This window comes from Marmota marmota, unplaced genomic scaffold (genome assembly GCF_001458135.2).
Source record: "Marmota marmota marmota unplaced genomic scaffold, marMar, whole genome shotgun sequence".
Lineage (NCBI taxonomy): Eukaryota > Metazoa > Chordata > Mammalia > Rodentia > Sciuridae > Marmota > Marmota marmota.
The window spans coordinates 1,035,560-1,049,971 of NW_025999982.1; the positions used below are offsets into that span (position 1 = coordinate 1,035,560).

At 39.9% G+C, this 14,412-nt stretch overlaps 1 protein-coding gene across 1 annotated transcript; it reads left to right on the plus strand.

Moving 5' to 3' along the window:
* Window positions 1-1,101: 1,101 nt before the first annotated feature.
* LOC107143598 (butyrophilin-like protein 1) lies at window positions 1,102-4,936 on the plus strand. Its single transcript, XM_015487329.2, has 4 exons — window positions 1,102-1,267; window positions 4,055-4,336; window positions 4,443-4,643; window positions 4,915-4,936. Exons 1-3 carry the CDS (start codon window positions 1,102-1,104, stop codon window positions 4,625-4,627), a joined length of 633 nt encoding a protein of 210 aa, XP_015342815.2. The 3' UTR covers window positions 4,628-4,643; window positions 4,915-4,936.
* Window positions 4,937-14,412: the final 9,476 nt, after the last annotated feature.

Here is a 14,412-nt window from a genome sequence, read left to right on the forward strand (position 1 = left end):
TTTTTTCTGGGTCACTGATGGGTCACACATATGGTCAGTGCCTGTGCTGGCTCTCTGCAGCTGATCTGACATTGCTGTAACTGGGGAACTTGTTTCAGATACTCTGGGCCAATGTGTCCATTCTTGTATCTCATCTCCTAATAGGCAGACCAAATGTCAGGCCCTTCCAGCCTCCCTTTTCTTAAAAAATATTTTTAGTTGTAAATGGACACAATGCCTTTATTTTATTTACTGTTATGTGGTACAGAGGATCAAACCCAGTGCCTCACATGTGCTGGGCAAGAGCTTCACCACTGAGCCACACCCCCAGCCCTGCTCCTTCCTTTTTATGCCAGCTTTCTCTCAGTCTACTGTCTTTCCTTTTAAATTTTTAGTTATTGTTTGCTTTTCATTAGTCTAATACACTTCACTCATCTTTCTATAGGCATGTATATTTTTTCCCTGTGGCCTCACTCCCTTACCCTTCTCTATCTCAAGGCTTGAGTGGGAAGGATACTTTACCTCTCCTGGAATCTCAGATGAGGAAGGGGATGGATGCTCATGCTGAAGGTGGTAGGGCAGGTGCTCCATCCAGCAGGGTTCAGCAGCTGAATTCAGGGTGGGGCTGGGCCATGCCCTGGCTCCACTAAGAATGAGAGGCATAAGGAGGTCTCTCAGACACTTCTGGTTGGATATTTCAGGATGTGTTCAATCCACAGTATGAACAGAATTGGGGGTCTGGGGTATTAACTACTTGGTTGATACCATCACTTTTTAAAAATATTAATGCATTTAATACATTTTACATTAGCCATTGTCCTGTGGTTTAGGCATTTATCAAAAGCTATTTAGAAAACACTTAACATAGGAAAAAGAAGAAGTATTTATTACAGGTTGGTCATAAAAGAAAGTTAATATTAACCTCATTAGTATTAGGATCATTTAAGTTTATACAAGAAAAATTATTTGTGGTTTACTGAATAGTGTTTCTTGTCAAAGCAGGTGAATGGCGATCCTGGTCCCTGGCATCAATGCAGAGAACATGGAACTTAGGTGGTTCTGCACCACACTTTCACAGGCAGTGTTCATCTACTGGAACCACGGGAACAGACTGAGGAGCAGATGGCTGATTATAAAGGGTGGACCTCACTGGTGAGCAAGTTCCTCACCCAGGGGCAGGCTGCTGTGCACATCCACAAGGTCCATGTTTCTGACAATGGAATGTATACCTGCTTCTTCAGACATGGAGGCTTCTCTGAAAAGGCTGATTTGGAACTAAAGGTGGCAGGTTAGTTACTTGATACCTATTCTGGAGACCTTGGGAGTAATGGGTTTGATGGGAATATCAGGGATCATCTAATTTAGCCTCACATTTAATAGGTGAAGTAGAGGAAAAAATGGTTCATTCAGTTTTTCATTCATCAATACAAACACTGTATATCGGGCATCTCAAATATGGGCGGACTTGTTCTGTGCTCCAGAGATATATCAGTATAGCAGAGATCCCAGCAGTGAGGAGTTTACCTTCTAGAGACAAAGGAAGAATAATTATAATAAATAATTCAGTATAACATGTGATAAGGTGATAAGTACTTAAGACAAAAATCCAAGTAGAATTTAAAAAGGGGCTCAGGATGTGGGCTGGGAAGTTAGGACAAGCTGTAGTGTTACATAGAAGCCATGGCAGAGCCTTACTGACAATCTGAGCAAGGTTCAAAGGAAGTAGGTATTTAGCCAGAGGGCTATCTGGGGGGGGGGGCAGAATTTAACACTGAGAGAGCACCTGGTATGAAACCTTTGAGTTAGAAATATTGTTGACTATTCAGGGTATAATGAAACTATCATGGTTGGTAGGAGGAGTGAGGGGGAGGATGGTAAGAAGTAGCAATGCTGGAATAAAGAGATGGTTCTGTATTAACACCACTGACAGGTGTCAGGATGAAGTCATTAGGAGTGGACACCTAGGCTGACATAAGAGCCCTGGATGTTGATGGGCTGGAAGGGGAAAAGGCAGAGGGCATACAATATGGTGATTGTGGCTACTTGCATTTAACCAGGTAGTTCTTGGGGTTGAGTGTGTGGGCTCTGAGGGTCTCAGGTGGTGGAGTTTGGGGAGAAGTGTTGGAGAGGAAGGCAGTTACCAGGTCAGTAAAGGCTTTGTGTGCTGTGTTATAGATTTTGGATACAGAGTAGGGGAAATCCTAAACAGAGCCATGCTGGCAATGCTCATGTTGGCAGCTGTGACTGGATGGATGGGAGGTGAGCAAGAAGGAGGCATGGAGTGCAGTTATGGTGTGGAGAGAATGAGTGCCTGACCTGAGGCATGGCAGTGGGGTGGGGGAGGAGGGGTCAGACAGGTTTAGAAACCAGATTTAACTGAGTAGACTTGTGAGCACAAAATTTGGAGGGGGAAGAAAATACTTGAGACTTTCAGAATTTTATTTAAAACATTTGTTGTTTCATGGCAGGACTATTGATAATTATGTGTCAGTTATACTGCTGTAATAATGCTGTGTAACAAACAGCCACAATTTCAGGTGTATTTGGCAATAAAATATATTTAATTTAGGCACTAACCAAATTCAACTAATTGGAGCTGATCTTGGCTAATAATCACCTGGGTTTGTTATGCATACTTGGTTATGTTTCAGAAATATAATTAAAAACAAACAAAATCTCCCATACTAGGAGAAAATACTTTTAATATTGAATAAGCATCAAACCAGAATGATACATATCATGCATGATCTCCTAAGGAATTACACGACCAGAAGGGAATTTCATCTTTCTTTTTACAGCCTGTATACTTGTTTTCAAGATGAACAATAAGTAATTCTCTACTAAGAGGGCTCAAAGCAATTTGCTCTGTATATGTAATTCTAAATTTACCTGATAGTTTGGGAGACCATCTGTATCATATAACAGGCTTTATGTGGAAGAAGAATAAACTCCTCCAGCTTTATGACATGAGGTGGTTTTACAACCTGGAACAAGATACCCACATAAGTTTGACTCCTACCTTTACACAGAAAAGGGGCCAAAGGGTTGGTATCTTCCCTGATGTTTACATTTCAAATAAATGATTCCCAGATCCTTGAGAAAGAGATTCCTGAGCTACAAAGCTGGCAAAATCCTAGCCAGTTTTCAAAATCATGTGTAAACATTTTAAAAGAGGAGAAAGTGCCATTGTGTAATTGCAGTTTCTCAAAGCAAATGCTAGAAGAAAAGAGAAGAATCTTCTTTTATTCAGCAGGGAGAATTGAGATTTTCACTCTTAATTTTAATTTGTTCTTAAGTCAGCTGAAACATTCACCAGGTGTACCTTGGTTAAGTGTGCTCACGTTTCAGGTGGTCATTTGACTGAACTCAGGCAGCTGAAGCAGGTGGACCAGGCAATGTCACATGATCCATCCTCCACTGGGTAGCCCAGGATTGTCCTCCTGTGGAAATGGCAAGGTTCAAGTGCTTTTCAAACCTCTGCAGTCACATTAGCTAAATTTTCATTGCCAATTTGAATCCTATGACTGGTCCCAGAGGCAAAAGGTAAAGGCAGTAAAAAGTGGAAGTGGAAGAACTGGCTATAAATAAGGGTGAAGAATTGGGATATTTTAATAATCATTTTATCACAAGTGGTCCAAATTATGAAGTCAGTTTTGGAGTTTTGAGTTTGAAATGTTTGTGAGGAAACCTGGTAAAGATAATTCATGGGGACATGGGTGTAGGGGAAGAGAATTCAGGAAACTAAGTAGTCATGCAATACAATTTTGGAAGTGATATACACAGAGAGGCAGATGTCCCAGGAGAGTGTGTGAGGTGAGAAGACTGAGATTCATGGAGGGAGCCTTGGGACCAAATTCTTCCTGTTGCCTCTGGCCTCACAGTTTGGGAGAAGAGCCCACTGCCCTGTGTGGGTCATGCTCCTTGCTTTAATTCCCTCTGGTAGGTGACCCTTCTGATAGAACCCCCCAAATTCAACATGGAAAACCTTCCCCCTGAAGTTGTATAACTCGTAGACAACTCTGGGGTCTCAGGGCCCAATGTGGCCTCCTGGGGCTCCACAGCTTCCTTCCCACAGGGATGGGCTCTGACCCCCAAGTGCACATAGAAGGGCCAGAAGAGGATGGAGTGTGCGTGGTGTGCAAAGCCTCAGGGTGGTTCCCAAAGCCCCAGGTGCAGTGGAGAGACCTCAGTGGAAACAAGTTCCCAGCGCTTTCTGAGGCCCACACCCAAGACACTGAGGAGCTGTTTAGTGTGGAGGCCACTCTGGTGGTGAGAGACAGTTCTGTGGGGAATGTGACCTGCTCTGTTCTCAACCCTGTCCTGGGCCAGGAGAAGGCCATGGCTATTTACATCCCAGGTCAGTGCTGCTTCCACTCCCAGCAGAGCTGTGGGGAGGGGCTGGCCTCTCTGAGTGTGCTGGCTCTCCTGGGTGTGCCCCTGACCTGCTGTCTGCCTGGCCACAGAGCCCTTCTTTCTTCAGGCTCCTCCCTGGAAACCAGAATATGCTGTGGTCCTGACCATGCTGGGGCTCCTACTCTTGGGGGCTAGCTATTTTATCAGAAAAGAACATTCCAGAAGGATGCAGGTGAGGCAGGAAAAGGAGCATCTGTGGCAGCTTAAGGAGGAGGAACAGCAGGCAAAGGAATAGGCGCTGAAGGCCATTGGTAAGACCCCACAGGGCATGTGCAGACCTGGTGGTGAGTGGGGCAACTGACAGGGGCCAGGATCTGGGGTCCAGCTTTCTAGGGAGATCCAGGGTCCTGGGCCCAGAGGAGATGACTGAGGAGATCAGAGAGGAGACCTAGAGTCAGTGGGGTTGGGTGCGTTTGAAGTTAGTAATTCAATAAACAGAAATGTTTTTCTTGGGATTTTCAGGCACACAGTCTTTCCTTTTCTTGGGGATGGACTTTCATGCTGTTTTTCATTTTCTTTCAGATGAACTCCAGGCAGATCTCAGCAAGTTCTGCTTTCCCACCTGAATTTTGTATGTTTCTTTGTTAGCAGACATTCTAGTTCCTAGCTCCCCTATTTCTTGTGTTGTTTTTCTGATCAGAGAAAAGCTGCTTATCTGTCTGGTACGTGACTCTCCAGGTATATCTTGTTTCCTTATCCTACCTGGTGTCCCTTCTCCTTCTTTCTATCTAGGCAGACATGTGGGTCCCCGTCCATGGGAAGCTGATTGGAAGCTAGTGGAAGCCAGAACCCTGCTTCCTGAGCTTTCCTAGATCTTGGCTGCTATTTCCTACCTAGAGCTTGGAAAGTTGGGTGTGATGGTAACCCCTTGTCTGTCATGTATTCTGCATCTCATTTCAACCTTGGCTTGCCCATGTTGTATTGTGTGGGAAGCCATCCATGAGTTATTTGAGGGTCTTCTTTAGTTTTGGCAGCCAGGAAGGTTTTAGGATTAACCTTGGAAACTATCTGTGGCTCTCCCATGCAATAGATTTGCCAAGACACATAACCTTTATCCACAACCTACTAGATAACCTCATAGTAGCTGTGGATGTGGGTGTAACCCATTGGGAACTGGACAGCCCACCTATAAATTTTTTTGGTGAAGGACATTCTATGGAAGGCCTTTGATGTTCCCTGATATAAAAAAAACAAGCCTGGGCTCCATTTTGCAGTTTTAGTATAGAAGCTCGATCTGTATGATCGACTACCCTGTCCCACCCCTGCTTTCTAAAAATATTTTCTGTGTCCTGTGGTTATTTTCGTCATTTTATTTTTCGTAGGTTTCATTTTGCAGCCAGCTTATTCCACTGATGGGAACCACATTACCATCACCTGTGTGGGTCTCATGTGAGAATATGAATTTTTAGCTTTCAGTGCATCTAACTGTTGGTTTGCACTTAGAAGCTTAAAGGCAAATACTAAAAGTTCATTAAATGATCTGTATAAGTAAATAGAGTCATTAAGTTTAGGAATGTGACCTTGTGTTCATCTCCCAACAAATCACCATTGAGAGATTATGTTTTCCCCAGCTCCCAAAGATGCTAATCCAAGTAGGCTGCTCACTACAAGTGAGCATGTGGTGGAGTGAACCAAGTACTTCTTGAAATACTGGTTCTTATTCTCTAGAAAAATTTCACCTGTGAAAAGTTGGGTTTTTAAAATTTATTTTTTTATTTTTTAGTTGTACTTGGACACAATACTTTTATTTTATTTATTAATTTTTATGTGGTACCTAGGATTGAACCCAAGGCCCCGCATGTGAGAGGTGAATGCTGAACCACTGATCCACAATCCCAGCCCCCAAATTTGGGTATTTTTACCAAAGAACTCACCTTACATTCCTGTCTTTAAATCATTCTTCATTTTTGGTAATTTCTCTAATTTTTTTTTTTAATTTTGTGGTGGTGAGCTGTGAATCTGGCACTTCCTGCATGCTAGGCAAGCCCTCTACCATGGGCTACATTCTCACCTGTTTCCCAAATATATCTTTGCCAGAGAAGGCCTGGATATAATAATATCTCTGACTATTGTTGAGTAAATTATATTTTATCCTCTCAAATATTTACACCCATAGTATAACTTTTATCCTTAGCAGAAAAACTGAATAACGACAGATAGAATATGGACTTTTGTGAGTTTTGAAGCAGACTGTTTTCTGACAGAGAGAAAGCAGTGGGACAGTGGTAGAAGTTGGGCTGTAAAGCAGCCGTCTTGATCTGTAGTCCAGGGACTTTCCCACAACTCCCTGTGGACCCTGCGTACTGCAAGAGGCCATCTCCTTTCTGGCTCTCTCCTCCTGTGGGTAGTCTCATCTTTTGAATGGAGGGAGGCCAAGGCAGGTACATTCATGCTGAGCAGGCTTGTTTTAGCTGTGGTCTCACCACTGTGTGTTCCCTTTCAGCCTGGAGCAAGGCCCCCCCTGTATGCAGGTAAGTGACTCTGATGTGTCCTTGGCCTTCCCTCCTCCTGGCTCTACCTCTGCCCTTCTGTATCAGTGGCCTCTACCCAGGATGGGATGGGTTTTCATGCTGTCTCTTCTGTAATTTGTTTCCCACCCCTCCCAGTAAACACTTTTAACTTCTCTTGGTTTTTTCTTTCATAATCGTCACACATCAATCTGCCCCGTCTCCAAACTAATCAAAAGCCAAGAAAAATAGGAAAGAAAAATTCTCCTAAAAGGAGAGTAAAATGATTATAACTTGTGCTGGAAGATCACAGGGACTTCTCCTTGGGTTTGGACCACAGAACTCACCACACATTTCTGTATTTTAATCATGCTTCATTTATTTTATTTTATTTTTTTACTTTTAGGTGGATACAATATCTTAGTTTTATTTTTATGTAGTACTGAGTTTTAAACCCAGTGCCTCTCACATGCTAGGTGAGCACTCTATTTCTGAGCCACAACCTCAGTCATAAATAATTCTTCATTTTTGGTAATTTCCAAAATGTCTTTTTTAATTTTGATTTTAGTTTTTCATGTTCTGGAGCTGAGGAATGAACATATTCTAGGCCCACCATCTACTGCAGGCTAGTATTAGTTGTAGATCTTGAAAACATCGGGTTCAACTGGTATTTGTTGTTGGTGCAGTGACACTGGAGAGTTCAGTTGTGAGCAGAGCCTGTATGGAGCAGGGTTGGAACTGTGGATAGGAATTGCTGGTCTCCATAAAATTTTAGAAATCATATTTGACAGTTTATGACTTTCATCTTCCTAATGTGGGGCCTTGGTTTTATATTCCTTTTACCTCAGATTCCTACCCTCTGGGTCAAGGTTTGGTTTTGTTGTTTCTTCCTGGTCTTCTGGATATTGGTCTTCTCTCAGCACCCTCATACTCTGACTTGCTGTCCTAGTGGGATTGCTTCTAAGCACCTTAGAAGCAACTTGTTTGCTGAGAAATGAGTTTCTGGTGTTCTAAATTTGGGGTCCAGATGCTAAGGGGGGTATGTGAACCACATGAAACTATATGCAAACTATTCTCAGGAACAAAATGCAAATTAATGTTCACAACAATTTTCTCTGCTTTTAAGAGAATTTTGTTTTGCCTGTTGGGCTTGGTCTTTGATTTTTTTTTTAATGTATAAAGATCATAAAAGGAGGAACCTGGGGAGTTTAAAATTATTTACCTGAGAAAGAATATGGAAAAAATCAATGAAGAAAGGATGAGGTGGGAGGAGAGAGGGGATCAGAAGGAAAGTAGGGTGCCCAAGATTCACATAGACATTTTGGGTGTGCTGAAGCAGTGAGAGCTGGAAAATCACATCCAAGGTGGTTTGAGTTGAGAGTGAAGAGGATTTGCGGGTTCTTTGTGTGCCTGAAATGTAACCAAATCCTTGATACATCTTTGAGAGTTTTCAGTGAATATATATATATATATAGTGTGTGTGTGTGAATTCCATTAAGCCATTTCTAAGTAATCATCTCATTGAGTTTGCTTGTGATAATGAGACCACCTCCACCTTCCAGTAGTAGTTAGGAAAGGCATATGCTAAGGCAGTTTCCAATGCAATGAAAGATTATCCAGAGGACTCTTGAACTCTGGGCGTGAGTTTAGGACCTGTGCCATCTGAATTTGTATAATATGCCCTTTTCCTGCTCTGGATGTTTCTTTTTCACATCAGGGATATAGACTGTGAGAGTCAGAGGAGAGTGAGCCATTGTATCAAGAAGGCTTCAGATTCAGATGTATGAGGAACACTCTTTGAGAATCTTAATGATTTTCCTGGTGACATGTTTACTAAAAAAGAATGATCAAATAGTCTTTTCTTTTTCATCTCCCCATTATCTGTTGAATTAACCTCTACATGTTTTCAAATATAACTTGCATACTCTTTATTTTATAAGAATAAACACCTATGTATACTAGAATCCACACTTTCATATTAACAGGTCCATAGTGTGAGGTTAACTAATGTCTGATCTCATCTTGTTCATGAAATTAAAACAATGAGTTATAAATTAAAATTTTCAGTGGTTATTATGTGAAGGGTGCATTAAGGTGCATAGCATGGTACATGACACCCCAGAAAGTCTCAAAAGTTTTTTCTTTATCTCTTTCTCCTTTTCTCCCTATCTGCTTCCTTCTCCTCCCTTTGTTTCTCCTTTGATGATCTCAGTCATTTATTATATATAAAATTATAATTGGATTCCAACTAATGTCTTGGTGAAAAATGAGTGAAATTTACTTTTCTCCAAGGGTTATCTGGGTCTGCTCAGCCATTTTGTATGATCTAGTTTCTATCAAGCAACTCAACAAAGATGGAAGTGTCAATGTATGTGATTGAACCTGTATTAGTGCAAATGGGGGGGCACAAATTTAGACACTAATCTTTAAGAAAGAAAAAATCTTGTTCATTTATTATTATTATTATTTAAAATTTAATATTATATTGCAATAATAAGTTTTTAATTAATTAGTAAGGAAATTTTTTAAAGTTTATATATGATAGCAGAATGCATTACAATTCTTATTACACATATAGAGCACAATTTTTCATATCTCTGGTTGTATACAAAGTATATTCACTCCAATTCTTGTCTTCATACCTGTGCTTTGGATAATAATGTCCATCACATTCCACCATCATTTATAACCCCATGTTCCCTCCCTTCCCCTCCAACCCTTCTGCATTATCTAGAGTTCCTCTATTCCTCCCATGCTCTCTCTCCCTATTCCACTATGAATCTGCCTCCTTATATCAAAGAAAACATTCAGTATTTGGTTTCTTGGGGATTGGCTAACTTCACTTAGCATTATCTTCTCTAACTTCATCCATTTACCTGCAAATGCCATGATTTTATTCTCTCTTACTGCTGGGTAATATTCCATTATGTATACATGCCACAATTTTTTTATCCATTCATCTATTGAATGGCATCTATGTTGGTTCCACAGTTTAACTATTGTGAATTGTGCTGCTATAAACATTGATGTGGCTGTGTCCCTGTGCTATTCTGTTTTTACATCCTTTAGGTATATACCAAGGAGAGGGATAGCTGGATTAAATGGTGGTTTCATTCCCAATTTTCCAAGAAGTCTCCATACTGCCTTCCAGATTTGCTGCACCAATTTTCAGTCCCACCAACAATGTATGAGTGTGTAATTTTCCCCATGTTCTCACCAACACTTATTGTTGTTTGTCTTCATAATAGCTTTTGTTCTGACTGGAGTAAGATGAAATCTTAGAGTGGTTTTTGACTTTCATTTCTCTAATTGCTCCTGATGATGCATATTTTTTCATGTATTTTTTTCATGATTGATTGTACATCATCTTCTAGAAGTGTTTGTTCATGTCCTTGGCCCATTATTGATTGGGTTATTTTTTTTTTGGTGCTTAGCTTTTTGATTTCTTTATAAACCCTAGAGATTAGTGTTCTATCTGATGTTTGAGGGGTAAAGATTTGCTCCCAAGATGTAGTCTCTCTATTCACCTCACAGATTGTTTCTTGTGCTGAGAAGAATCTATTTAGTTTGAGTTCATCTATTTATTGATTCTTGATTTTAATTTTTGTATCACAGTAGTCATATTAAGAAGTTGGGTCTAACCCCACATTATGGAGATTAGGGCCTATTTTTTCTTCTATTAGACATAGGGTCGCTGATTTCATTTCTAAGTCCTTGATCCATTTTGAGTTGAGTTTTGTGCATGTTGAGAGATAGGGGTTTAATTTCATATCCAGTTTTCCTAGCACCATTTGTTGAAGAGGCTATCTTTTCTCCAATACATGTTATTGGCACCTTTGTCTAAGATAATTGTATTTTGTGGGTTAGTCATTGTGTCCTCTATTCTGTAAAATTGGTATACCAGTCTGTTTTGGTGCCAATACCATGCTGTTTTTGTTACTATTGCTCTGTTGTATATATAGTTTAAGGTCTGGTATTGTGTGTGTTCTTGTTACTGGTGTGATCAGTTGGTCTCTCTGCTACCTCAATCATGGGGAGTAGCAGCAGCAGAGTCAACACACAGACACCAGGACCTGGTGAGAGCTGGCAAGTGACAACCATTGTCGAACTCCAGGCAAGCTCGTTTAATGTGGAAGTGATTACAATTGCTATAGAATGCATCTTCCAATCATACTTAAGCAATCAGGTATACAACATCTAGAAACCAATTATCTTATGTTAATGTAGCCACACTATGAGGAAGCTGTAAATATTGCTATATGGTGGAAGGCAGACTGGAAGGATCATTGTTCCCAGGGGAGGGGGCCTTATTAGTCAGGGGTTTCATGCCCTGATGCACCTAACTCATGATTTCCTGGCCTTGTAGCTTGGCGATGGTGACCTCAAGCACTGAGGATATGGTTTCACTGACAGCTTGCTAGAGCAGAGCGCCCCCTCCTGCAGGTGTTTCTGTACAAGCATAGGTCTTCCTAGCACTCTGAGCTGCCTGTATCTGCTAGCTGTAAACCAAAAGTTATTCTAAAATGGTATAGTGATGCCACCTGATTCACTGTTCCTGCTAAGGATTGCTTTAGCTATTCTGGGTCTCTTATTTTTCCAGATGAATTTCAAAATTGCTTTTTTAAAAATTTCTATGAGGAATGTCATTGGAATTTTGATCAGAATTGCATTAAATCTGTGTAGTTCTTTTGGTAGACTGGTCATTTTGATAATATTAATTCTGCTGATCCTTGAGCAAGATAGATTTTTCCATCTTCTATGGTCTTCTCTGATTTCTTTAGGGTTCCTTAATTTTCATTATATAGATCTTTCACCTATTTCTTTAAATTGATTCCCAGGTAATTAATTTTTTGGAGGCTATATAAAACGGGGTAGTTTTCCTCTTTCCCTTTCTGTGGATTTGTCACTGATATACAGAAATGCCTTTGATTTATGGGTGTTGATTTTATATCCTGCTACTGTGGTAAATTCATATACTAGTTCTAGAAGTTTTCTGTTGGAACTTTTAGGGTTTTCCAAGTATAGAATCATATCATCAGGAAATACTGCCAATTTGATTCTTCTTTTGTGTGTGTGTGTGTGTGTGTGCATGTGTGTACCCCTTTAATTTCTTTCATCTAATTGTTCTGTCCAGTGTTTCAAGAACTATGTTAAATAGAAGTGGTGAAAGAGGACATCCCTGTCTTGTTCCAGTTTTTATTTTTTATTTCTTTAATTTGATTTTATTATTTTTTAAAGTACATGACACAGTGGAATGTACTATAATCCTTATTACACATATAGAGCACAAGTTTTCATATCTCTGTATTTAAAGTATGTGCACACCAATTTATGCCATTATACATGTACTTTTTTCTGTTTTTGCATTACAATTCTTAATACACATATATACCACATTTTTTATATCTCTGTTTGTATATAAGGTATATTGACACCCAACTCAAGTCTTCATACATGTACTTTGTATAATCATGACCATCACCATTCCACCATCCTTGCTAATCCCCTTCTGCTTACCTTTATAAACCCTAGAGATTAGTGTCCTATATGATTTGTGAGGGGTCAAAATTTGTTCCCAGAATTTGGGCTGTCTGTTCACCTCACCGATAGTTTCTTTTGCTGAGAAAAAACTTTTTAGTTTGAATTCATCCCATTTATTGATTTTTTTTTAACAAAAATCAAGTTTATATACCCATACAATTCTTGTTGTTGTTCTACTTAGTTATACATGACAGCAGAATGCATTTCAATTCATTGTACACAAATAGAGCACATTTCAGTTCTGTGTACATGATGTAAAGTTGCACCATTCACACAATCACATATGTACCTAAGGTAATGATATCCATCTAATTTCACCATCTTTCCTGCCCCTCATCCCACTTTGTCCAATCCAAAGTTTCTCCATTTTTCCCATGTCCCCCCATTAAGGATCAAGGACTTAAAATCAGCATACTATAGTGATGCAGCCACATCAGTGTTCATAGCAGCTCACTTCACAATAGCTAAACTGTGGAAGCAACCCAGATGTCCATCAATAGATGAATGGATAAAGAAACTGTTGGGAGGCTGATATTGTGTGGCTCAGTGGCAGAGCGCTTGCCTCACACCTATGAGGCACTGGGTTCTATCCTTAGAACTACATAAAAATAAGTAAATAAAATAAAGGTATTGTATTCATCTACAACTAAAAATATTTTAAAAGAAACTGGTATATATACACAATGGAATATTACTCAGCATCAAAAGAGAACAAAATTATGGCATTTGCAGTTAAGTGAATGGAGTCGGAGTATATCATGCTAAGCAAATAAGTCAATCCGAAAAAAACAAAGGCTGGATGTTTCATCTGATTAGTGGATGCTGATCCCACACATTTCTGATTCTGAAAAACAGCTATAAAAATATTCCCAACGTAAACTTAATAATCTTTGTCGTAATTAGTTTCCTCTGCACTGACTGATGACATAAACTGAAGAGCTAATGCAATAATATTCATTGAAAATGGTTCAAAATAAATAGAAATGTCTGTAACTCTTTAAAGTGTTTTTGTATCACTTTCATGCTTAGTATCATCTGGGCTTACAAACCTTTGAATGTATTTAATACAGATATGCATGTTTTGTTGTTGTAGCTGATTATCATGAATAGTAGAAATGGAGTTTTTTATTGCTTGTTCAAAACATTACAGAGCTCTTGACATATCATATTTCATACTTTACATTCAAGTGGGTTATGAACTTCCATTTTTACCCCATATACAGATTGCAGAATCACATCGGTTACACATCCACATTTTTACATAATGCCATATTAGTAACTGTTGTATTCTGCAACCTTTCCTATCATCTACTATCCCCCCTCCCCTCCCCTCCCATCTTCTCTCTCTATCCCATCTGCTATAATTTAATTCTCTCCCTTGTTTTTTTTCCCCTTTCTCCTCACAACCTCTTATATGTAATTTTGTATAACAATGAGGGTCTCCTTCCATTTCCATGCAATTTCCCTTTTCTCTCCCTTTCCCTCCCACCTTATGTCTCTGTTCAATGTTAATCTTTTCCTCATGCTCTTCCTCCCTGTTCTGTTCTTAGTTGCTCTCATTATATCAAAGAAGACATTTGGCATTTGTTCTTTAGGGATTGGCTAGCTTCACTTAGCATAATCTGCTCCAATGCCATCCACTTCCCTGCAAATCCTATGATTTTGTCATTTTTAGTGCTGTGTAATACTCCATTGTGTATAAATGCCACATTTTTTTATGCATTCATCTATTGAAGGGCATCTGGGTTGGTTCCACAGTCTAGCTATTATGAATTGTGCTGCTATGAACATCGATGTGGCAGTATCCCTGTAGTACACTCTTTTAAGGTCTTCGGGGAATAGTCTGAGAAGGGCAATAGCTGGGTCAAATGGTGGTTCCATTCCCAGCTTTCCCAGGAATCTCCATACTGCTTTCCAAATTGGCCACACCAATTTGCAGTCCCACCAGCAATATACAAGAGTACCCCTTTCCCCACATCCTCACCAGGACTTGTTGTTGTTTGACTTCATAATGGCTGCTAATCTTACTGGA

What these genes read in the sequence shown, in the direction of transcription:
- LOC107143598 (XM_015487329.2), top strand. Translation starts at nt 1,102, where the DNA reads ATGGCTGATTATAAAGGGTGGACCTCACTGGTGAGCAAGTTCCTCACC. An exon ending in TTTGGAACTAAAGGTGGCAG is followed by an intron (nt 1,268 to 4,054) that starts GTTAGTTACTTG and finishes TCCTTCCCACAG; the next exon opens with GGATGGGCTCTGACCCCCAA. An exon ending in CATGGCTATTTACATCCCAG is followed by an intron (nt 4,337 to 4,442) that starts GTCAGTGCTGCT and finishes GCCTGGCCACAG; the next exon opens with AGCCCTTCTTTCTTCAGGCT.